General features: G+C 42.8%; 1 protein-coding gene across 2 annotated transcripts in view; it reads left to right on the top strand.

Annotated features, from left to right (window-relative positions):
- The window catches only part of PDGFRB (platelet derived growth factor receptor beta), a 111545-nt gene that overhangs the window by 49765 nt on the left and 35125 nt on the right, over nucleotides 1-26655 (top strand). For both annotated transcript variants that reach the window (XM_066590386.1, XM_066590385.1), the window contains exons 2-12: nucleotides 4619-4681; nucleotides 6047-6343; nucleotides 7117-7383; nucleotides 10284-10414; nucleotides 13190-13355; nucleotides 14485-14671; nucleotides 16622-16737; nucleotides 18130-18253; nucleotides 19582-19802; nucleotides 20507-20601; nucleotides 25905-26037. In XM_066590386.1, the coding sequence (XP_066446483.1) occupies nucleotides 4654-4681; nucleotides 6047-6343; nucleotides 7117-7383; nucleotides 10284-10414; nucleotides 13190-13355; nucleotides 14485-14671; nucleotides 16622-16737; nucleotides 18130-18253; nucleotides 19582-19802; nucleotides 20507-20601; nucleotides 25905-26037 (1765 nt within the window). In that variant the 5' untranslated portion in view covers nucleotides 4619-4653. The remainder of the gene's footprint in view (nucleotides 1-4618; nucleotides 4682-6046; nucleotides 6344-7116; nucleotides 7384-10283; nucleotides 10415-13189; nucleotides 13356-14484; nucleotides 14672-16621; nucleotides 16738-18129; nucleotides 18254-19581; nucleotides 19803-20506; nucleotides 20602-25904; nucleotides 26038-26655) is intronic.

Genomic DNA, 26655 nt, shown 5'->3' with positions numbered 1-26655 from the left:
CACGGGATCTGTGCAGATTATTTCTGCAGCCATGTTGGATCAGACATTTCCCCTGTGCTATTACATGGCAGCCATTCAAATGAATAACCCACCTTGTAATAGTAGTACATGGATGAGTTCAGTCCACCGGATCGAGATTTAGTTTTTATGAGCATCTCGACTCCCAATTTTTGATGAACAGAACTCATTCTACCTCTAATGGCTGTTTCTCTGTTTCTATAGTGACTACAGCTAAGAGTCTTAGCTTTAAAATGACATCAAACGCATGACTGTAGCCACAATTGAAGTGGAGCTACAGCTGTTTGAAGTGAGAGTGGGAATTTTTTGCTGTCACTACAGTCTGTTTGCAGCGGATGGGCAGCAAGGAGAGAAGTAGACAATGTAGGTCGTCTGTGATTCTCCTGTGCCCTCCTGTCCCAGTAGTAGTTGAGAGAGGTGTTTGGTGCAGAACAGAGGTTGAAGCTGGAGTCTCTCCTGGTATACTGCAGTGTCACAGATACAGTCCTTAGGCTAACCTCATACTGACGAGTGCCATGAATACTGCTCTCATATCACGCGTCCCACCCAGGGATGTGAGGAGCTTTCATGGCAAAACAGCCTCACATCACTACATGGATGAAGGGAATCCTCGGCAAGGCAGAAGATCACAGAGTTCTCCCATTGCTTTCAACGGGGCTGCTGCTACTGCCCTTATGTGTATGACCCCATTTAAAAGAATGCGGTTCATAGTTGTGTGTCTCAAAATGCACAAATTTTACACAATTTTCTTGTCCGTGTGAAGGCCGCCCAAGAAGGAAGACAGCCATTGAGGAGCTTGCAAAGTGTTCACAGAGCAGTTAGGCTGTGGACAGAGGAAGGAGGGAGTCTCTCCTGGCTTGTCCTACAGGCAGTTTTACTCTGGTGATCAGGAGAATGAATGCTGAATAGGGAAGTCAGTGCCAAATAGCTTCTCCGTTCTCTACATTCCAACCCTGAACCCGTATAGGAGGGCTGGAGAGGAATTGATCATCGGTCGGCCGGGCACAGAACCCCAAAGTCATAATGACCACTAGAATAAAGGAAACATAACATTCACACCACATGCTGAACACCATAAAATCTCAAAAAACGATGGTGAAATAACTTTTTTTCCCATTGCTCCACCCAAGCAAAAAAAAATAATAAAAATTATTTAATACACTAGATGTACCCAAGATTGGTGTCTAGAAAAACTAAAACATGTCCCAGAATACAAGAGGGGAAACTATTTACTGGTCCTTAAAGCTCAAATAAGTTATGTCATTAAAGGGTTAAAGATGGATTTCAGGCGACTGAGTTTTGCGGCAAATATATATCCATGGGACATAAATTCAAAATCTACAATAAAAAAATGACATTTTCAGGAGGTTTTTAGTGTGACTGTTTGGGGGTTAAAAATCAGATGTGTAGTTACTGAAGCATGGAAGCAGTTTGTGCTTCCAAAACAATATGGCTTCCCACTGAGGCATCTATGGATGAGGCATCTACGGATGAGACATCTACGGATGAGGCATCTACGGATGAGGCATCTACGGATGACACATGTACGGATGAGGCATCTACGGATGAGACATCTACGGATGAGGCATCTACGGTTGAGACATGTACGGATGAGGCATCTACGGATGAGGCATCTACGGATGAGGCATCTACGGATGAGACATCTACGGATGAGGCATCTACGGATGAGACATGTACGGATGAGGCATCTACGGATGAGGCATCTACGGATGAGGCATCTACGGATGAGGCATCTACGGATGAGACATCTACGGATGAGGCATCTACGGATAAGACATCTACGGTTGAGGCATCTTCAGATGAGACATCTACGGATGAGGCATCTTCAGATGAGACATCTACGGATGAGGCATCTTCAGATGAGGCATCTACGCATGAGGGATCTACGGATGAGACATCTATGCCTGAGGCATCTACGGATGAGACATCTACGATGAGGCATCTTCAGATGAGGCATCTACGGATGAGGCATCTACGCATGAGACATCTACGCATGAGGCATCTACGGATGAGGCATCTACGCATGGGACATCTACGCATGAGGCATCTACGCATGGGACATCTACGCATGAGGCATCTGCGGATGAGACATCTACACATGAGGCATCTACGGATGAGACATCTCACCTAAAGGACAAACCAAATGTTTCTAAATCCCCAGGCTGCATTGTTCACATCCCATCTCCATCGCTGTCCTAAAGACAATGTTGGTCCAGATTGTAGCCTCCTGCTGCGGTGAGAAGACAAGTGCCTTTTCCTGACGGAACCCTAGAGCAGCAGCACAATGCAGTTTTTGTAAACACGTCCTTAGGTTCCTTCTTTTTTTCCTCCCGTTAACAACTTTATGTTTCATTCCACTTTCTCAAATATTTCTGTAGAGAACGAAAGGGATCATTATGCGGAGAAAGAGCAGTTATGTGCAGAGCGGACTGTGTGGGAAAGACATTGAAATAGACCATTGTGTGAGGAGGAACACACCAGGGATCTCATTATCTATCCATATCACATCTATCTATCTTACTATAGTATAGCTACCTACAGTATTGACCTATATGCTATTTGCAGAATATCCAATTATCTATCTTACTATTAAATATCTGTCTACAGTATTGTTCTATTACCTAATCCATCAAATATCTGACTATCGATTGTATCAATCTACACTAGCAGACTATTCTATCTATCTAATTTTTCTAATAGCCATATGGTAAGATAGATATCTACAGTACTGATGTACAATCTACGCTCATTGAGGAGGCATTCCTGTGACCCCCTTGTGTGTGCGGCCAAGCATTATCCTGCGGCCTCTTGGAAGCCGCCATGAGAGGAACACATGTGGCTGCAGGATATCCTGAACATATCGCTGAGCTGTCATTGTTCCTCGTACCACTACTAGGAAAGGCAGGATTGAGGTGCTCACCCCAAGGTCTCCAGATATGAACATGGCCATTGTTAGCAACCAAACTAAACCTGGATCCATCACTGAAGTCAACCAGGTTCCATTCCATAGCAGTCCAGCATCGTCATTCACAACACGACTGCAAATTGAGGTGTCAGATAGGTGACGATAGGTGTGAGCGCCGTGAGACCAAATGTCCTTCAACCAAGTGCCTGGAAATGGTTCAGACACAGAGATACAATGGCTCCACCTGTCTCTGGATGGCAGACAATGAAACAGTTGGAGCTGTTCATTTTTGTCAGATGCTTCTCTCCACTGTTGGTCTGTAGGGGGAGTCCTGAGCCCGGTCACCTTGTGTGCCTTCACACATCCACTGGTCCCAACACCTCCTAACAGTCTGGTCAGACGCTTCTCTCTACTGGTGGTCTGTAGGGGGCGTCCTGAGCCCAGTCACATTGTGTGCCCTTACACATCCACTGATCCCAACATTCCCTAACAGTCTGGTCAGATGCTCCTCTCTACTGGTGGTCTGTAGAGGGCGCCCTGAGCCCGGTCACCTTGTGTGCCCTCATTCACTGGTCCCGACACCTCCTAAGAGTCTGGTCAGACGCTCCTCTCTACTGGTGGTCTGTAGGGGGCGTCCTGAGCCCGGTCACCTTGTGTGCCCTCACACATCCACTGGTCCCAACACCTCCTAACAGTCTGGTCAGATGCTTCTCTCTACTGGTGGTCTGTAGAGGGCGTCCTGAGCCCGGTCACCTTGTGTGCCCTCACGCATCCACTGATCCCAACACCTTGTAATAGTCTGCTCAGACACTCCTCTCTACTGGTGGTCTGTATGGGGCGTCCTGAGCCCGGTCACCTTGTGTGCCCTCATTCACTGGTCCCAACACCTCCTAAGAGTCTGGTCAGACGCTCCTCTCTACTGGTGGTCTGTAGGGGGCGTCCTGAGCCCGGTCACCTTGTGTGCCCTCACACATCCACTGGTCCCAACACCTCCTAACAGTCTGGTCAGACACTTCTCTCTACTGGTGGTCTGTAAGGGGCATCCTCAGCCCGGTCACCTTGTGTGCCCTCACACATAAACTGATCCCAACACCTTGTAATAGTCTGGTCAGACACTCCTCTCTACTAGTGGTCTGTAGGGGGCGTCCTGAGCCCGGTCACCTTGTGTGCCCTCATTCACTGGTCCCAACACTTCCTAAGATTCTGGTCAGACGCTCCTCTCTACTGGTGGTCTGTAGGGGGCATCCTGAGCCCGGTTACCTTGTGTGCCCTCACACATCCACTGGTCTTAACACCCCCTAGCAGTCTGGTCTGAATGGCCCAGGTGGTGGCAATTCTTCAATACGATAATTCAGCTTCTCACATCCCAATAATGCGCCCCTCTCAGACTCTGGTAACGGGGTGAAATCTCTTATAGGCCAAGGGGGAACCTATTTATCAGCTATTTATCTTTCTATACCCCATAAAAGGAGCAGCACACTCAGACGTATACAGTGCATACACATTTTTATTCTCCCATGATGTACATGTTTCAGTCCACTTCAAGGACTTTTTTCAAGCTATCTTTGTAGATACCCATATTTTAAAATCCAGTTTTCACAGCTTACAAATTGCATTTTTATGATTGTTTTGCTTCTACAGCTAAAGTTCTGTTGTTATTTTCCTTCTGTACAGGATTCTACAGCTGGAGTCCTGGCCGAGAACCATAGATGATGATGACTCTACAGCTATTTACAGGTATTACATACAACTACAGTCAGAGGTGGCATTCGTCGCTCAAAGACTAAAACCAATCATATATTTTCCAGTAATTTAGTAATAAACATGCCGGTCATTTTACAGGGCTGCTGTGATTAGATAGATAGATAGATAGATAGATAGATAGATAGATAGATAGATAGATAGATAGATAGATAGATAGATATGAGGTAGATAGATATGAGGTAGATAGATAGATAGATAGATAGATAGATAGATAGATAGATAGATAGATAGGAGATAGATAGATAGATAGATAGATATGAGATAGATAGATAGATAGATATGAGATAGATATGAGATAGACTGATAGATAGATAGATAGATAGATAGATAGATAGATAGATAGATAGATATGAGATAGATAGATAGATAGATAGATAGATAGATATGAGATAGATAGATAGTTATTAGATAGATAGATAGATAGATAGATAGATAGATAGATAGATAGATAGATAGATATTAGATAGATAGATAGATAGATATGAGATAGATAGATAGATAGATAGATATGAGATAGATAGATAGATAGATAGATATGAGATAGATAGATAGTTATTAGATAGATAGATAGATAGATAGATAGATAGATATTAGATAGATAGATAGATAGATATTAGATAGATAGATATAACAGACAGATAGATATAACAGATAGATAGATAGATAGATAGATATGAGATAGATGGATAGATAGATAGATAGATAGATATGAGATAGACAGATAGATAGATATGAGAGATAGATAGATAGATAGATAGATAGATAGATAGGAGATAGATAGATAGATAGATATGAGATAGATAGATAGATATGAGATAGATATGAGATAGATTGATAGATAGATATGAGATAGATAGATAGATATTAGATAGATAGATATTAGATAGATAGATAGATATGAGATAGATAGATAGATAGATAGATAGATATTAGATAGATAGATATGAGATAGATAGATAAATATTAGATAGATAGATAGATAGATAGATATAACAGACAGATAGATATAACAGACAGATAGATAGATAGATATTAGATAGATAGATATGAGATAGATAGATATAACAGACAGATAGATATAACAGACAGATAGATAGATAGATAGATAGATAGATAGATAGATAGATAGATAGATAGGAGATAGATGGATAGATAGATAGATATGAGATAGACAGATAGATAGATATGAGGTAGATAGATAGATAGATAGATAGATAGGAGATAGATAGATAGATAGATAGATAGATAGATAGATAGATAGATAGATAGATAGATAGATAGATAGATAGATAGAGCATATATATTGAATACCAATATAGATTCCTTTTCTCTATCTAGGATTGTTGATTCTCTCGTGGACGGCTTCTTCGCTGGACATCAATGAGAGCCAATCTGAAATTACCCTCAGTCTCTTCAGCTCCTTTTCAATAAATTGTTCAGCAGAAACCAGCATTGTTTGGAAGCATGATGACTATCTCATTGATTCAGTGCTGGATTACAATGACAAGACGTTCACTAATACACTCACCCTACAGAATGTGACCGGGGAGAACACGGGACTGTACACCTGTATGTACAACGATTCACATCACTACGAAAAACCAGAGCTGAACTCCATCTACATCTTTGTACCCGGTATGAGTATTCACATCCCTTATACACATACAGTACATTTCTCAAAACGTTCCTTAAATGCATATGCAAATTCTATTACTCAAATATGAAGATATAACAGGATCATTGTGGAGCCCAACAGTGAGATACCACCAGTACAAGAGAAGAACATGGCCAGAAGTGGCTCAAAGAGGTTGTCCATTTACGTCAATGAGAACTGCCAGAAATAGTTGAGTTGAAGATCTTGGCAATCTCCAGCAATCCTATTCACTTTAGTGGGACTGCTAGAGGATGTGAAGCACTTGCACTCAGCTATGTCCAGCCATTCTCAATAAAGTGAATAGCGTGGTGGCGTTCATGTGGAACCACTGCTGTCAAACGTTTTGGACACAAGGACTACGTCTCTGGATCAGTGGGGTCCCAGTGGACCATCATGATTTCCTACTCCACTTCTAAGGTTCTTCTAAGATTCCAGTTCTTGAGGACCCTCTAGAATGGGGGGGACTCTGTGGAACTGCATTTTCATATTGTATTTCATAGAGCATTGCATTGGGTAAGTTTAGTCCTACTATCATCCAAATACTTAAAGAGGTTGTTATCACAGAGGATAGTTCCCTGCTCAGACAGTTGACCCATTCTGTATATGCATTGCATGGTTGACAGTTTGTTTCATATGTACAATCAAGTATGGATGATCGCCAAAGGTTAGATAAGTCATGCTGTCTTTGGTGAAAGAATGACCCCAAAGTCGAATAGCTTCTTGTATAACATCTGCTTTTCTTTTTATCACAAAGACCCCGCTATGGTATTTTTGCCGATCAATTCTACTGATACGTTCTTGTTTGTGCCCATGACGAGTGAAACCACAATTCCCTGCCGTGTGACCAACCCTAACACCATAGTGACTCTTCATGAGAAGGCTACCGGTGTTGACATTCCATATCCTTATGACAACCAGAAAGGGTTCACTGGGCATTTTGATGATACCAACTATTATTGTAAAGCTCTACTGGATGGGATTGAAGTTAACTTGGGACCATTTTATATCTACACCATACCAGGTAAAGTAAAACGGTATTATGTTTCCAGAAAATGTAGCCGCATAGAAGATATTTTTTTTTGTCATTTATTAGAAGGCTTCAGGTAATTTAGAAAATGTGCTAATGGGGCTGAGGAGGTAGGGAGGTAGTGCCAAACCATAGTGCCAAAAAATGCTAAAATCAATAGTTGGAATAGGGATGGTTTAGTGATAGGTCTCCATCCTAACATCGTAACATAGTAACATAGTTCGTTAGGCCGAATGAAGACAGTGTCCATCTAGTCCAGCCTGTCTATCCTCCTGTGTTGTTGATCCAGAGGAAGGCAAAAAACCCCAAGAGCAGAAGCCAATTAGCCCTTTTGGGGAAAAAATTCCTTCCCGACTCCCTAATGGCAATCAGACTAATCCCTGGATCAACCCCTAAGAGTTCCTACCTCCCTGTATACCCGGATTAACAATTAACCAAAGATTTATAACCTATAATATCCTTCCTCTTCAGAAAGACATCAAGTCCCCTTTTAAACTCCTCTATGGATTTTGCCATCCTGCTTTTGTTCCAAGATTGTCAGCGGAGGTTCATGTAGTGCTGCCAATCTGGATGGAAGGTTTTGTGCCCTAGCATTCTAGGGAGGTATATGGCTTCCAGATCTGTGGCCTCTGCAAGAATCATCAGGAGGTCAGAGTAAGGGCCCATTCACATCTGTTTTGGGGATTCCATTTCCCTGTTTCGTTATGAGAGCCAGAATATGGAATCCCCTGGCCTAAATGGTTCAGATGTATGGTGGAACTGAATGTTGCCAAGCAAACTCGGTGCTCTATACCCTGTCTGGAAGTGTACCAGATGAAAAAGTCCTGCATGCAGGACTTCTATGTCCAGCATTTCATGCAGGATCTGCATCACAGGCTCAAAACGGAGCATCTGGATTGATGTGATCACGCCCTTACCGGACACAAATTTAATAAAGTCACATTTGCCGTATCCTTCATTCTTGATGTCTGGTAATAAGAAGACTGAGGTAGAATTTTTGTTCAGAATGACTCTTTACTGGAAACAGATAAAATTTGCCAATACCACAGCCACTTGGGTAGAAGACCATACTGCATCTCACTTGGCCATATCAGGCTCAGCACTTTCTCTCTATCTCTACAGGCAGCACTCTTCTGGTGGTCACTGACAGTCACTATGACCTGCTGGTCTACCTCATGGAATGCCTTATAACATATGCTTATTCACCATCAACACATCGTGCAACCTACTCACACATTTGACATGAGAACCCGGCTTATATTTCCCTACACCCAACCACTCCCTAGTAAAGGCTCCCAGGGCTTCCATGTATTCAAAAATATTAAGGCTTGCCTGTGGCAGCGCTTAATATGTGAACATCAAAAATATAATATTCTGCAATACTAAAGTATTGCAGTACAGTGATACCGTGGGTTAAGGGTGCCTCAGCTTACAAGCTTTCTGACTTGAGAGCAGGCCCTCTACTGAAGTTTGCTATGATTTAAGAGCAAAAACTTGGGTTTCAAGCTGCTGCTGGTGGCCCCATTGAAAGCAATGGCCTGCCGGTAACCCCTGCAGTGATTTTCGGGGAAGGGCTTTACATATAAGCCCTTCCCTGAAAATCATCCCTAGCTGTAGTAAAAAAAATATACTCACCTGTTCGCCCCTGTTAGGGCTCAGGCGTGTCTAGCCGCCTCTTGTTCTCCCTTAATTGTTAATCCACGCCTGCTGAAAAGTTTCAGAGCGGTGCAGGGAGAGCAAGTGACGGCTAGATGCACCTGAGCCCTGGCAGCGGCAGACAGGTGAGTATATATATATATATATATATATATATATATATATATATATTTTTTTTTTTTTTTTACTACAGCTAAGGATCATTTTTAGGCTAGGGATTATATTTAAAGCCCTTCCCTAAAAATCACTGCAGTGTGCCGGTGTCCTATTGGTTTCAATGCACCCAAAAATGTGCAGCGGTAAATATAGGGCAGCAGATTTAAAACGCAAGTAACTGCGGCATCCGACTTTTTTGGATGTGAAACCCCGGAATGCTGTCACATCCAGGGGTTTCACCTGGTGCTCAATGGGGCCAAAAATCACTGCAGCGGCGACCCCATTGAGAACATACAGTGAAGATCGCGATCATCTGGCACAGTTGTCACAGAGGAGCGTGATGTTCTCCCATTGAATTCAATGGAGCCGGCACTACAGCTGGCTCCATTGAAAGCAATGGGCTGCCGGCAAGCCCTGCAGTGATTTTCGGGGGAAGGCCTTTAAATAGAAAGCCTTTCCCTGAAAAAAAAAATCTCTAAAATGTGTAAAAAATAAATAAAAATATACATACTCACCTCTCTGCAGCTGCCGGGGCTCAGGCGCATCCAGCCGGGTCTTCTTCCTGCACTGCTCTGAAGTGCTTTCAGCAGGAGCGATTTAAAAATCCCCGCCTGCTGAAAGGGCTGCCTCTGATTGGCTGAGCACTGTGACCAATCAGAGGCAGAACTCAGCTATTGAATGACAGCTTGGTCACAGTGATTGGTCACAGTGCTCAGCCAACTCATTCCGCAAAATAAACCCTTATATGGCTTTGTTGATGGAAAAATAAAAAAAGTTGTGGCTCTTGAGAGGTGAGAATGATTAAAACAAAACCCAAAAAATGGGTGGTAGTTGAAGGGTTAACAAGGCAAATTCTGAAATTACTTTAGAATCTGGTTCCCCTTGGATGCAAAAATTAGAGCTTCTAGTTAGCCGATCTTGAAGAATGCCACATATGACCAATCATTCGTAAGATCCGGGATCGTCTTTGCTGCATAACCGACTACGTTTTAGGGTCGGATTAAGGTATTCTGATCAAATCTGTTGATTGTATTTTATGCAAAGTCATTTGTACATCTTTCTCGGTCTTTTTGTTTTTATAGCGACAGATAAACTCACAGTGACCGTTACAGCCTCAAATAGCATCGTAAAGAAGGGAGAAAATATCACGGTTTTCTGCACAGTGATTGGCCATGAAATTCTAGACTTTAAATGGCACTATCCGGCTATCGAGGTGCGTACAAGAGCAAGTCGGCATTGTAGCAAACTCTACTATATGTCTATACAAATGGCCTTTATTGTGGTTATCAGTCAGAGGCCCCGCCCCATAACTTCAAGGGAATCTGTCACCTACTTTTAGCCCATTAAGCTTATTGGCTAAGACTAGATGACCCGTTGAGACCAAGTACTTACCTCTTCCATTATTTCCCCGGTGTGAGCGCTGGAAGACCCTGCTTAATGCATTGAGCGGCGCTGCTTAGTAGTTCACCCATTCAAATTTTTTAACAGGCGGACTACTTAGTAGTACCACTCAATGTACTGCAACGACAGATTTCAGCGCTCACACAGGGGGAACGATGGGAGAGATAAATATAAAACTTACTTACCCCTCGGGTTACCTACTTTCAGCCCATAACCTTAGTTTATAGGGTTAAAAGTATATGATGGTCTCTTTAAGTCTTCACTTCCAGGTGCAGGAAGTCATCGATGACTGTGCTGGATAAATAATGTCATGTTTTATAGTCCGGGTTGTTATGGATGTAGTGATACCAATATGTGTAGTTTTTTGTTCTTTTTATGTTTTCAATATTTAACCCTTTCCAATCCACTGTCTGACGTCTGAAGACATTCTGATTGAAGGCTGTACAGCTTTCAATGTCGGAAGACATCCGGCAGGGTATTCTTATTGTATATTACTGGCCGCCATGTTGTCGGGGACTCTCCTGTGTGTCCAATACCATAGTACTGGCTCTTGCCAGCAGGTGGCGCCATTGTATAATGTCAGAAAGTGAAAATGCCCTAGGAAACCCTGAATCCAAAATTGGATTGCAAAGGGTTAAAATCATTGTGTAAGGGGAAAAAGTTGTAATTTTTTTTTTCTGTAAAAACATTGCCAAAGTCAGCAATGATTGCAGCATCTGCCGGGTATAGAGAAGTGATTAGAGGAGAAAGTGCTCATCTTCTCATTCGTTTTCTGTATATGCCAGTGAGCAAATATGTTCTCAGACTGATAAAGGGGTGATAGCATGAAGAGAAGTGCATGTCATCTCTTCTCTGGGACACACAGGAGAATCCCAGATCGCCCTCTCTCTGCTTTGTACACAGACATGTCAGTAATAAATTCTGTATTCCCAACCCCACTTTAAATGGCTGTCTTTCTGATTCTCTCAGAACTATGGAAATGCTTTTGGTGTAATTTTAAAGCCAAGAATCTTGGCCTGTTAGTAGGACTGGTAAAACCAGAGCTACAGACATTTAAAATAGAATGAGCTGCGTTTGCCAAAACTGTAATGTTTATTTTCTGCAGAACCAGCTCTGTTCTGGGTCAAGTCTGGTACCCTCTCTCCTCTCAGTTCTGACTGCACCCGGGGCACATGCCCCACTTGCCCCCAGCTATGTCCCTGCTAAGGTCATGCATTTAGGCTGAGGAAGCAAATTCTAGAATTATGTATTAAATAGTAAAGTACTGGAAAAAACTGCCACTGAAAAAGACTTCTGGACTTAACTTTTGCAAGCAGTGCAGGGCAGCTTTTGCCAAGGCGGATGAAAGCATGCATTAAAAGCGGCTTACAGTAGGTGGTTATGGCAAGAACATCATTTTTTCTCTACACACATTACTAGTCAGACCACACTGCAATACTGTGTACAATTTTGGACACCTGTGTATAAGAAATACATACTGTAGATGAACTAGAGCGGATACAAAGGAAGGTGACCAACGTATGAATACATGGGCACCTCTCACTGGGTAAACAATGGTGGTATTCATGGCAGTCTCTGTATGGCTCCATTGTCAATAGAGTTGGGAGTTTTTTCAGGCATAATGAAACTGGTAACAGGACACATACTAGAGAACCTATTAGTATGACACATTCACTTGGTCCATGCTGGAACTCCTTTATTGTCAACAGATAACTGGTACTGACACTGTAAGTCGGAGGATGATCATGCCAGTGGGTTATGCCAACTACCCTGTTACCAGGATAATCCTTCAGTTTTCCAATTGCGAACATGCCACTAAGCATTATGTCTGTGGATAGTCAATCCCGCAGCTCTCTGTGGCAGAACCACTTGGCAAACGTCCTGTGTCTCTCTACTAGTGGCATAGCTCCTTTTTGCTTTTCATGTCTACAGCATGACACACAGTAACTTCTTGTGGACCTCCACGATGTCACCTTACATTAAGCAACTCATCTTAAAGAATCACACCTGGATTTTAGTTGGCGTGAGCCCAAACCTTGGGCGGCTTGTCTTGGCCGATCCCACTAAAATGACTTCTTCCTCCTCTTCTTCCACTTTCTCTTCTTTTTCTTCCTTTTCCTCCTCTTCTTCCAATTCTTCTCCTGTAATATACCAATTTTAGTGGCATTGGTGAAGTTCAGATTCTGGTTAAACGTTTTCCCCGAATACAGCAAACCAACCCAACCAAACTTTGAAAAGTTCGCTTTTCACAATACAAGAGACTTGGAGCCCAGTATCAGAAAAACAAAGCTCTCTGACCAAGAGGCGTAACCTGAAGCTCCTGGGCCCCAATACAAAACCTGTAACAGGGCCCCCAACTATAATGCTTTATTCATACTACTAGGTTGCCTATATGGAGAAGAGAGGCCTTATGGGCTTCTGGGCCCGGGTGCAACTGCTTCCCCTGCATCCCCTATAGTTACGCCCCTGCTCTGACCACTATAAAGATATGCCATCTATATTGTTCTTTGAAGATGTAACTGTTCTATTTCCCTATAAACCATAATGGTTCTGTCTTGGTCATATCACATTTCTTTTCCAATTACAGACTAATAAGTCACATACTATTGAAAATAAAATGGGACGTAATTCGGTGATTTTCCAGCTGACAATACCAGACGCCAATTTGGAGGACTCGGGTAATTACACGTGTATGGTGGAGGAGATGTTTCATGGACTGCATAAAACACAAAGTGTTTACGTGGAAGTGAAAGGTACAAAACATTTTATTACATGTCATCTTTCTGTGACACATCAACGTAGAACCTTTGGTCTTATTCTTTAGTCATTATACCAGCTCTTCAATTCTTTAATCAACACCCTTGAAACTCCATTTAGACATTGTTATAGCAGCTTTGTTGGGACCAAGGACAAAAAAGCCTTCAATTCCTGGCTTGTGACAATTCTAAGATGATGTTCTTTTTTCAAAACATTAAGAACTACAGCTTGCCCTATGCAACCATTCTTATCTAACTGAGCAATCAAAGGGTCATACATTTTATGACATTTAATTCTAGTCCTATAACTTTGTGAAAACTAAGGAGGATAGAAAGAAGCTCAACCTTAAGCCTACCAAAGCCCAGAAGCTACCAATTCTCACCAAATCGGGATTCATATGTTAGGGGCAGACCCGGTGCAAGAGCTGTTAGTGGGCTCATTGTGTTCCAGCTCCTGTGCCAGACACCTCTCTCATGGCCCCGCAGAGCAACATTGATGGTAGTAGAAGACAGGTGGAGAAGGATGTCCTTCTCAAGATAGTACCATGAAGTGCTGAAGGACATACGTTTGACATCATTTGTGATTCTGGAGGCAGCACAATGAGTTTGCTTTGCCTTTGTATGGGTCTAATTCTCAAAAAAGAGTGTATATCGTAGAATCAGGGGTGTAACTATAGTTGATCCAGAGGATGCACTCATGCTCCGGAATGTTAGGGGGCCCATAAGGTTTATCTTCGTTATATGAGGAGACCAATACTGTAAATTAATAGTTGGGGGTCCTGGTACAGATCTTGCCCAGCTGCTTCAAGTTATTTCTCTGGGTGGGAACTATTATTGGGGACAGATAGAGCTCTACATCTGTGAGTATGGGTCCATGCTATTATGAGAATACAAGTATGTTCTTATTAAGCAATCTGCTTCTTTTGCCCATTATGTTGAGAATGGTTTGACCTCAAGTACTTCGACAAGTGATATTTCTACTGCCATTGTTCTCGCATGAATATACAGTAGGAAAATGGTGGCATTGACTCTTCGAAGACCGTTCATCACTTTGTATTCATTTTTCATATCAATCATGAGTCCTGGAACTTGAACCTAAAATATTTTGTATTATTTCTCCCATTAGAAAAAGGTTTTGTGACACTTGTTGCTGAAGAAACTAAAACAGCCGATTTGCACCAAAGTATATCCCTTGAAGTGTACATCAAAGCTTATCCTCCACCGACCATTGAGTGGCTAAAAAATGGCGTCCTGTTAACAGGAAACACAACAAGTCAATTGAGTGTGGTAAACAGGAACATCTCAGAGAACGAGTGAGTATTCTGATATTCTTATTAAAAGGGACGTTCAGGATTAGAGAAAAGGATCTGCTACTTCCAGAAATAGTGCCGTGTAGGAGGGCTGAGTGCTATAAAGTACCTCCGCCCCATTACTGTGACACCACTAAGGAGAGATCGACTAAAAACTGTTATGGACTAAAAACTGTTTTTATAATTGGCTTTTACTAAAAATGTTGCTCCATTTGTCTTCTAGACCAGTGTTCCCCAACTCCAGTCCTCAGGGACCGCCAACAGGTCATGTTTTCAGGATTTCCTCAGTGTTGCACAGGTGATGTAATTATTGTCGGTCCTCAGACATTGCCATAGGTGTTCTTACTATAGGATATCCTGAAAACATGACCTGTTGGTGGTCCCTGAGGACTGGAGTTGGGGACCCCTGTTCTAGAGCTTGCATGCATTACAATATATTACATTCTGCTCAATGCCATTACCTATTTCCATCAAATGGTCGGTCTGGTAGCTCAGTCTCCGCTTTGGTTCCTCTTCTCCTCTCCTGAAAGCTCATCGAGGCAGAATTCTGATCAAATCAAATAAAATGTATTTTGATTTGAGAATTCAGCTTGGATTTGTGTTTAGAATAGACAGGAGAGTCTGGAGACCGAGAACTGACGGAATGGATAGTGAACAGTGATGAGCAGCTTGCAATGTATCGTACTACATGAATGTTGCAAAAGCCAAACCAAGCTAACTTTTTAGTGTTATAGCCCATGATACATAGTAACATAGTCAGCAAGGCTCAAAATAGACATCCGTCCATGCAGTTCAGTCTATTACCCTGGAGCACTGACCCAGACGAAGGCAAAACACCTCATGAGGTAGAAGCCAGTTTCCCTCATTTTAAGGAATAAATATATTTCCCAACTCCAATTGGCAATCGTAATAATCCCCAAATCACTGACCCTTCTGAAGTAATCAGTGACTATAACATGTAATATTAATTACTTTAGTTGCCCGCCTTTGTTCCCACTCCAGCTCTGATATGTCCTTCTCGAGTACCGGTGCCCAAAACGGTCCACAATATCCCATGTGTGGTCTAACATAATGTTCTCATCATGTGCCACTAGAGCTCTTCTGATGCCCCCCATGATCCTACTTGCCTTGGCAGCAGCTGCCTGACACTGGTTGCTCCAGTTTAGCTTATGGTTAACTAAAACCCCCAAGTCCTTTTCCATGTCGGTTTTGGCTGTTTTTTCCCAGTTAGTGTGTAATGGTCACATGTCCAACCTTACATTTATCAGTGTTACACCACATCTACCAAGCCTCCAGCTTATCTGGACCCACCTGCAACCATATATTGTCCTCTTTTGTGTTAATTACCTTACCTGAAAAATAGAGATATATGACATCCAGTAACTCCCCGGCCCAGTCCAGAACTTACCACCTCTTAGAGGAGGCAATTCAATAAAAAAAATTGACATGAAAGGTAACATACCTTTTAAGCAGGGGCGTAACTATAGAGGGTGCAGGGGATGCGGTTGCACCCGGGCCCAGGAGCCTTAGGGGGCCCTTAAGGCCTCTTTTCTCCATATAGGGAGCCCAGTACTATGAATAAAGCATTATAGTTGGGGGCCCTGTTACAGGTTTTGCAATGGGGCCCAGAGGCTTCAAGTTATGTCTCTGTGCAGCATGGTTTAGGTATGGGTACAGGCACAGATACAGATAGAGGGGGGGGGGCAGCTCACCTTTTGCATCAGGGCCCCTGAGCCTTCAGTTACGCCCCTGCCTTTGAGGTTCTACACTTTACTGGCATTTAGACCTCTAGAAAATATGGTATGAATTAGCAGAGGGTTTCAAATCTACCGTACTGTACTTGAACCCGTGAACCTTCCAAGTCCAAGACAATGAAGAACACCAGCTGATTGCTATATTTTTCATGTTAGCTATCAATGTTCTTACAAGGAATGACAGAGAATATGTTTCCAGGTACACCAGTAATCTGAACATTGTGAGAGTAAAAGAAAAAGATTGCGGTAACTACACCATCCGAGCGCGGAACGAGGACGATCTTCAGGTTATTCATTTCGATCTTCAGATAAATGGTAAATTGCTCATTTTTCAATTTTGTTGGTGAAAAGAGTTTAAAATATTTGGCTTGATGTCATTTGCGACAAGCGTTAGGAATATATTGGCATAAATGACATATTATGCCATCTTCTCTTAAATCAAGTTGATCCTTCCAAGATGCTGCAATTTTTTTTACTGCATTCCAAGAGCCAAACCAATTATTTTCCATTCATTCGGCCCCCATACAGGGGTCAGGGGTCATTTACACATATGTTGGTCTTGTTGATCTGCGCTCGTCATCCAGCTCATAATGAACCATGTCATGTGTACAATAAGATGACAACAATACAGAAAAAAAACGGAGTGTAACAATTAGGCCTCATGTCCACGGGCTTACAATCCGTGGCGTTTCTCACGCACGCGGATCCGCGCCCCATAGGGATGCATTGGACGCCCGCAGGTAGTTAAATACCTGCGGATGTCATTTTTCCGGTCAGGTGCGGATCCGCGTGCGGGAAAAAAAATGGACATGCTCCATTTTCATGCGGGTCTCCCGTGGGGACGGCTCCCGCAGGCTTCTATTGAAATCTATGGAAGCCGTCCAGATCCGCGGCAGAATTAAACTCACCTGCTCCGGACGATGCGGTTCTTCTCTTCTTCACGGCCGGATGTTCTTTCTTCGGCCCGGCGGATGTGCCCGGCGCATGCGTGCGGCACGCTGCCGGCGTGCCGAGAACATCCGCCGGGCCGAAGAAAGTAGATCCGGCCGCGAAGGAAGGAAGATCCGCATCGTCCGGAGCAGGTGAGTTTATTCTGGTTTTTAGGCCTCATGTCCGCGGGGCAGGAGGGACCCGCTGCGGGATTCTACATGAAGAATCCGCGGCGGGCCTGATTTTCCCCGTGGACATGAGCCCTAAGAGGGTATATTGTACTTCAAATGTTTCTACTGAAAAATACAACTCATCTCGCAAACAACAAACTCTCCTGTAGCTACCGTGTTTCCCCGAAAATAAGACAGTGTCTTATATTAATTTTTGTTCAAAAAGGTTTACCTTTTTTACATGTATAGCTGCCTGGACACTATTTAAATTGACTTTTTTTAATTAACTGCTAGCAGGGCTTAATTTTGGAGTAGGGCTTATATTTCAAGCATCCTCAAAAAACCTGAAAAATCGTTTTGCATCCTTAAAAATTCTGGAAAATCATGCTATGTCTTATTTTCAGGCTATGTCTTATTTTCAGGGAAACAGGGTATATGGCCAGAAAAATAAAACGTTATGAATTCTTAAAATTGAGGAAGAAAAAATGGAAATGACAAAAAAGGGCTTCTGCAGAAATGAGTTCACCGGAGGAAACTACTTTTAACTCTCATGTTTTACTTGACCTTTACATGTTCTACACGTCTGAGATGTTCTGCACATTTTTAGTTCCAGTTGAAATACAAGAAATCATTGACACTCATCCAGCTAATGGTGGACAGTTGGTGACGTGTGTGGGCAAAGGAATGCCAAAGCCAAACATCACCTGGCACTTCTGCAGTGAAATAAAACGGTAAGTCGTTATCTGGGTTGGCACTGGGCTACTTGACGTGAGTCCACGGCATAATGAATTAAAGCAGCCCTCCAGTTCCAGGACACAACTTTGTCCTGTGATCAGAGGGATTAGTTTTACTACCCGCTATTGGTTTTCTGTGCTGATGCCCCTCTGGCCCGCTGGTTCCAGGTCCCATTTCCAGCCTTCCAGAATGGCCAATACAATCTTCAGACTACCAAATCCCCACAGGACACTAGTAGTGTTAGACTACCAGTGTACTATACCTGCTCTGATTGGCCATCACTGCTCATGTGATTAGTGCTGGCCAATCAGAGAGCAGAGCACAGTAGGCATTAGGTATTTTGAAAATTGCAGTAGCCATTTTGAAAACAAAATTAATAGGATTCTGATTTGGTGGATAGTAGAGACATCGGCAGAAAAGAATGCTAGCCGGTAATATACCCTCCCACTTCAGTCCAGGGACAGAATTGTCCAGACGCTGGAGAGTAGCTTTAACTATAGAGTATGCGGTAGCCTTACCTGTGGTTGACGAAGGTGGGATCTGATCGTCTCATCTCAGCAACCTATAGCGCTTCTGATAAGTGGACTGTCGCTTTGGAAGCCCAGAAATTTCAGAATAATATTAAAAAAGTTAGGAAAAGGATCTGCCCTTTTTTACAGAAATTGTGCCACATCTGTCCGCAGGTTATGTATGGTATTGCAATTCAACTTTATTTACGTCAATGAAAAAGACCAGCAATTATAGACACAGCCTATGGTAATCCTGGACAACCCCTTTAATAGAAACACAGTTCACTAAACTATGCATGAAAAGAAAAAACCTTGAGCATTTTGAGCAGTTTGGGCAAAAATGTGAAAAAAAACCACTATAAAGCCTACAGCCTATAGGTAACAGTTTCAAAAAGTTGCAGTTTTAAGTTCCAATTAAACACTTCACACCCCAGCATGTAGATTCCCATGCTGGGTGTGCGGGATTTGTATGGAGCAGGAGCCGATCTCACTTCACACATGGTTGGCTGATCCCCCCCCCCCCCCGCACGCGTGAAAATAGCGCAATTGTGTTTTTTCCCATTTGACTCCATTACTTTAAAGTTTTTCAGGATACCATGATACATTAATTAGCATCACTGAAAAATACAAGTCGTCCCACAAAAAACAAGCCCTCAGACAGCTATGGGAATGGCTAAACAAGAGTTCTGGTTCTTGGAAAGTAGGCATGAAAAAAGTAGGGCTGCATCATTAAAATTTTGGAAAAATAATGGATCCTGGGAACAGAGGACATGAGCGCCCCCGTCTTATAAATGTCTGTTCCATTAACCCATCAGGTGCAGCAGTAAGAGCTGGGACCTGTGGAAACCCCTGGACCAAATAACAGCACAAATGGATTTTGATATGAACACCACTTATACCCAACCAGAAAGTGGGACGTACCAAGTGAAGAGCGTTCTCCATATCCGCAGTGTGGGAGATTCAATCTCGGTGCGCTGTGCCGGGGACAATGATCTCGGAATTCAACACCACCGAGACGTAACACTAGTGCCTAACTGTGAGTATCTCGTTATCTTCATAGGAACATATCAGGGGGGGTTAAAAGTTGCAATTTTATTAAAGAGGCATTCCCATCTTAAAGGAAAGGTATGTCTTAACTAGTTATAACCAGAAGGTGAAACATTTGTAATCTTTTTTCTAAATCTGATTGTAGACTTGTTTTTATTCTATTGTCTCTACATGACTATGGGGGCGGCCATCTTGCCTGAGCTTTGGTTAGCAGCATTTAGAGATATGTTTTACAACAGCCACAAGGACCATAGAGTCGATAGACTGGATGGAACTCATTGACATCTATGGGAGATTGCTGTGGGTAGGCTCTGTGACCTTGTAGGGAGGGGGAGGAGGTGAGCTGTGACTATTACCTATTGAAAATAATGGATTCTGTATTATAGGTAACAACAAAAAGGGTGTGACCCATAGGACAACATCCAGTGGTCAGCATAAGCAAACAACTAAATACCCTAGGGTTTTAGCACTATTAATATGAGGGCCCCCATGAAGAGCCAAGAAAACCGGACACAAACGGTCTCAACCTATCTTGACATACATGTGTATTCCCTATCTAAGTCCATATAGGCTCTCCTGTAAGGCTATGCTCAGTCACCCGCGGCATCGGGGTGCTGATGATGTCCCAAGTCCGGAACATTGTTTGTTGCGGCGGACTTCCTTATATGTAACATATATAATTATGTATTTCAGACTTAACTTTCAAAGTGGTGCTGATCTCCGCCATTCTGGTCCTCATCGTGCTCTTTGTGATTTTCCTGATAATCCTTATTGCTTTCTGCCAAAAGGTATGTAAATTCTAAATGCTTCACATATTACCAGAAGTTATAAAGGGGATCCAGAGATTATATAAGATCATTTCATAAGTTAACCCAATAAGGAATAATGGACGGCATTGGGTCCTGGGCCGTAAATCCATGCCATTGGAATTGTGTAAGCTCCTACAATCTGGCAGGAACACGTCAGGCTCACAGGTTATAAACCACTTCACCTTCTCTTTTCTAGCCTACATAGTGTTCAATGAGTGCTATGTAGAGAATAGAGCAAGCAGCAGTGCCACCTACTCTTTTGGACCCAGTGATCACATGATCGCGGGTGACCCCCGGTATGGTAGAACTGTTGGGTCTTACAGCAATGGCTAGTATCACCATGAGGGATGGGTTTCTTCCGGTAACTGGGGCTCTTATGGATGCTGCTCTCATGGATGCCACAGTGACAAGTTAAAAAAATTACATTATGAATTCCCCCTAAAGGTCTTGTATGAGGGGACAAAAAAAATCTGTACAAAAATAAGCAAAATAAAAATAGATTTAAAAAAAAAGGAACAAGAACAGTCATCCACACCAATAGCCGCCGTGTCATCTGAGACTATACTAATTATATAAGAAAACTTTCAAAATGGGGAATGCATTCCTGTACTTGATTTTCGTATTCATGTACTGATTTTAAACATAAAGAAGTATAAATAAGAAGTATTAAAGAAAATCTTTTTAAAACTTTTTCTGCACATGACCTCTAAAAAGGAATTCAGTAAAAAAAGATATTAAAGAACAGCCCTATGTGTCTCAAAAACCGCAGCAAAAATAATTTTGGCAGGCCCAGGAAAAAACTTAGGACCTTAGCCCTTTGCAATCCAATTTTGGATTCAGGGTTTCCTAGGGGACTTTCTTTTTCTGCCATTATACAATGGCGCCGTCTGCTGGCTAGAGCCCGTACTGCGGTATGGGACATGCTGGAGAGGCCTCCAACAACAGAGCGGCCAGTAATATACAGTAAGAATACCCTGCCGGACGTCTTCCGACATCAAAGCTCTACAGCCTTCAATCAGAATGTCTTCAGACGTCAGACAGTGGATTGCAAAGGGGTAAATCACCATATGCATGAAATCTTACCAAACCAAAACGCTCCAGTCTTTAAGTGGCTCATGGTGTATGTTGAATCTGTCATCCACTAAAGAATAAAGAAAAGTGGCAGCATCCAAAGGTGCAAAATATTTACATTTTTTTCTCCCGTAGCCACAGGAGACACAACATTTCGACCTAAGGTTAGGTCTTTGAACTTGACAAAGACCTAACCTTAGGTGGAAACGTTGTGTCTCCTGTGGCTATGGGAAAAATTTTTTTTAAATATTTTGCACCATCAGATGCTGCCACTTTTCTTTATTCTTTAGTGGATGACAGATTCAACATACACCATGAGCCACTTAAAGACTGGAGCGTTTTGGTATCTGGAATCTTTCATCCACTGTCAGGACCCATTTTATAGAACATGGGATTCTGGCCAACAAGTAGCATCACTTCCAAAAGCCCTCCACTCATCTGTATGCAATGAAACCTCTTTGAGACAACTACACAAAGTCACATTGGTAGAGGGGTGGCCTTCTCAAGAAGATGGCGGGTATGTATAATAAAGGGCGGAGCTGAAAATCTGTCTAGATAAAGGGTTGTACTGCCAGTGAAATGGTGTTTGGGAAAAGTTTCACTGCATCTAAAAGACAGATACATAAGCATCAAACTCGCAAGCTTCAGCAAGAACTTAGGACTGCATTTCTGATGCCTTAACACTCTGCGCCACACGGGGCTCTGACTGACTTTTAGGGTGTATCCTATAAACCAGAACAGGTTTACATGCTCTTTTGGAGATGCAGTCTTTGTGTGACCCTTCAGAAAGTGTTGGAATTGGGATTGACATTTCTGTCCCACGAAAAAGAAAAATTTGATTTCTTTGGAACTTTTGGACTAATTTGTGGTCAGTGCATACAAGAAGGATCAGATAATAACCCTTTCCAATCCAATTTGTATCCTGGTTTTCCTAGGGGGGTTACTCTTTTTCTGCCGTTATACAACAGCGTTATATGCTGGCTAAAGCCAGTACTGCATGAGGTGACACGTTGGATAGGCTGCAACAGCAGAGAGGCTGGCAATATACAGTAAGAGAACCCCGACGGATGTCTACCAACATCGGAGCTGTACATTCTTAAATTATAATTATGGACGAGCACGCTCGGTTAAGGCAGTTACTCGAGCGAGCATCGCTCTTCTCAAGTAACTGCATACTGGTCCGAGCAGATTCAGGGGGGCGCCGGGGGTGAGCAGGGGGTGCCAGGGGGAGAGAGAGGGAGATATCTCCCCCCCCCCCCGCTCCCCGTCGCCGCCCCCCCGAATCTGCTCGGACCAGTATGCAGTTACTCGAGAAGAGCTATGCTCGCTCGAGTAACTGCCTTAACCGAGCGTGCTCGCTCATCTCTAATCATAATGTCTTCAGAGGTCAGACAGTGGATTGGAAAGGGTTAAGGCTGTGGTTGCACGCTGGCAGCTGTGGCACATGTGTTGCCCACATTTTTGGAACAAGCTGGGATTGGGAGCCTTCCATTATACATCTCTTCCCAGTTGGTTTTAGTTTTAGTGCTGGCAAAAAAAATTGAAGCATAAGCCAAGAACCTTAAACTGCATAAAATGTGTACTTTTGTACATGTGGCGATAGAGCAGTCTACCCAACAATTGCCAAAGATATTCTGACCGATGTCATTGACAAGTGGTGTCAGCGTCATTCTATACGGCTATGTAGAGTAACGGAATGTATCTGGACAAGTGATATTTTCCTTCCCAACTAACAGCATAGTTGTACAAAGTCAAGGAAAATCTAGCTTGCCCAGGTAGCCAGAATCCTGACCCAGACCTGCAGTGTCGAAATCTCCACTTCCAACCCAGTTTCGACTCTGGTTCACACAGTATTTACTCTCTCTGTGCCGGTCTCATCATTGGAGGGGGCTGGCTGTTCTGCTATACCACTAAATAAGTCATTCCTCTTCTCGGTCAGTGAAGAGAGCCTCGATAGGGTTGTCCTCAGGTAGGAGCGACTCTAGACTTACTGCGGAGAGGACCACGGGGCTGGCCAGCTCTATTTCCAGTAGACCTCTCCGGACAGACCACATATCTTTGCTTTCTCAAAATAGTTTAATAACAGATAACTACAAAAGCGTGTTACCGGCATCTGTTCCCGTGAACGTGAAGTTCACCTGTGTTGACGTTCATGAGTAGAGAGTGCAGGAATTGGCCAGAAATGTCTTTACTTCTCACTCTGTTCAGGAACGCTTGCACCACAGCCCTTGGGATTTTTTTATATTCCCTTCAGCCCAGACCAATGACTACTGCATCAATGATACTACTTCTATTTTCCACCGAGCTTTACCACTTTAGGAGCCATCTAGTTACAAGTGGCACCGCCCCGTAAACACACCCATCCCAATCATGCCACTCCACTCAGCTGCCATACATTTATGTCCTATGGATGGAATGGGCTCAGAAGCTAAGCCCACGCCATCTGCAGACAGATAGCCCCCCGTTGTAACAGCAGAGATTGCTGAGAACACCAATCCCCGCTTTTAACTTCTTACATGCAGCAATTAATGTTGATCGTTGCATGTAAATGGTTCACAGAGGGAGGATGCTTGCTCTATTATATCATTAGCCCTCCGCTATGTAAATGTGGAGGGCCATGTGTTGCCAGACAATGGTGTCTAGGTCTGCCATGGCCTGGGATGGCTAAGATTAACAATAATATATATTATCAGAGCAATCATAGGATTGCAGGTTCAAGTCCCCTACAGGGACATAAAAAATGGTGAAAGAATTGTAAAAAAAAAATAGTTTAAAAAAATCCCTTTTTTGCACACTTCCCCCCCCCCCCCCCCTTTGTTTAAAGCTTAAATTTAAAAAAAAGATATGTTTGTTACTGTTGCATCCGTTATTACCCCGCTAGTAAATTGAACATGCTGTTTATCAAGGCAAATGCAAAAGAAAAGCAAAAACTACATTTTTTTGTTGATTTTGCCTCCCAAAAAGACGCAATAAAAGTTATCAAAAAATCCAAATGAACCCAAAATGGTACCAAAAAAAGTTACAGTACGTCATTCAAAAAACAAGCCCTCACGCCGCTCCATCCATGCAAGAATAAAAAAGTTATGGGATTTCCAATGCAGTGATCCAAAAAATATATATTTTCCAAAAAAAGGGTTTTAATTGTGCAAATGTCGAAAAGCCTAAGAAAAATAATTTTGGTATTGTTGTAATCGCACCAACCAGCTGAAAAAATGGATCATTTATGCTGCAGAATTAACACTGTAAAAAAAACCTCAATAAACAAAGGCAGAAGTAATGTGTTTTTCTCCCTCTTCCCCCCAAAAAATTAGTGAGTTTTCCAATACATTATATGTAAACAAACAACGGTACCCATAAAAACTACATTTTGCCACACAAGTAACAAGCCCTCATACGGTTGATGGAAAAATCTAAGTTATGGCTTTCAAAATGTGGAGATAAAAATGAATAAAAAATAGTTGCGTCGTTATGGCCAAAATTAGCCGTGTCACTAAGAGGATAATGGAACACTTAACCCTTTGCAATCCAATTTTGGATTCAGGGTTTCCTAGGGGGCTTTCTCTTTCTGTCGTTATACAATGGCGCCGTTTGCTGGCTAGAGCCAGTACTGCGGTATGAGACATGCTGGAGAGGCCCCTGACATTAGAGCGGGACAGTAATATACAGTAAGGATACCCTGCCGGACGTCTTCCAGCATCAGAGCTGTACAGCCTTCAATGTCTTTACACGTCAGACAGTGGATTGGAAAGGGTTAAAGTAATTAGAGAAAAAAACATTTTCCAACAGAATGGAGAGCGTAAAGAACTGACATTTGCCCAAGACCTATTAAGTCCTCTAGCATTTCTGCATCCACCTTCACACAGAAGGTGCCCTGCTTGGTTATTAAGATGTGCAGAGCAGCCAGCCTACTCATGTGATGGGCATAGAAGGACCCCATTCCACATGTTGCAGGGCTGCAATTGGGCCAGAAGTGGAGGCTCTTAAACTGTAGTTCTGCATGAGAATTACACCTTCTTGGACGACCCCTTTATTAAGGTTGATAGAAATATGGAGCTAATGCTTAACCTCCTCAAATGCCACCTCTGATGAACCACCAGACCGTTGTAAACTCAGTAGGAGCTTTATAGTGTTCATAAGTTGAGATTGTAATGACCGAAATGATCATTCGTTACATGTAAAAAGTTCCTTATCTATTATCCTTAAATCTGCAGAAACCGCGTTATGAGATTCGGTGGAAGGTGATTGAGTCGATCAGCCCTGATGGTCACGAGTACATCTATGTGGATCCTCTACAGCTTCCGTATGACTCAAGCTGGGAGATTTCAAGAGACAAACTAGTTCTAGGTAATTGCTTGGTGGAGTTCCAAAATGCCGTACAAGGAGTTATGGCCCATGTAGATATGGGCGCAGTGTCTGTATATAGTCGTAGGCTAGACACCGGTGAGGGCTTCTGTAACTAAACTTTCAGAAAACTTTTTTTGTGTCACAGTGACATGTTAGAAAATTTGATTGGTGGAGTCTGAGTGCTGAATCCCTTTCAGTCACTAAAACAAAAGGGCAGAAGGTGTCAAGTGAGTACTGATTGTCTTCAGTTGTGATAACATACCTACCACACCATGCCATGTGACCTCTGCTGTGCTGAGCTAATTCCTCCAGCAGCCCAGAAGTTACAGTCTCTATTCATTGCTATCAGACTGACTGTTTACCTCTCATGGGAATAAATAGAAGAACCAACTTCAAACTCCAGCAGAGGCAGGAGGATTCAGCTAGTCACTGTGGAGGTCACATGGGAGGTCATCGGAGCAGCTACTTCATCCATACAGCGTTCGGAAAGTATGCCATCTTCCCTAGTAGGCATTGTATGGCAATTACATTCTAGGGTAAAGATAAAACATTTTCACAGACTGACCCTTTAAGAATTCTACAGCTCTTACAAGTTGAGTACCCCCTTGACTTTTAACG

The sequence above is a fragment of the Eleutherodactylus coqui genome, chromosome 2 (assembly GCF_035609145.1).
Source record: "Eleutherodactylus coqui strain aEleCoq1 chromosome 2, aEleCoq1.hap1, whole genome shotgun sequence".
Lineage (NCBI taxonomy): Eukaryota > Metazoa > Chordata > Amphibia > Anura > Eleutherodactylidae > Eleutherodactylus > Eleutherodactylus coqui.
Note: the sequence above shows the minus strand (reverse complement) of the source record. Positions and strands in the feature narration are given on the sequence as shown.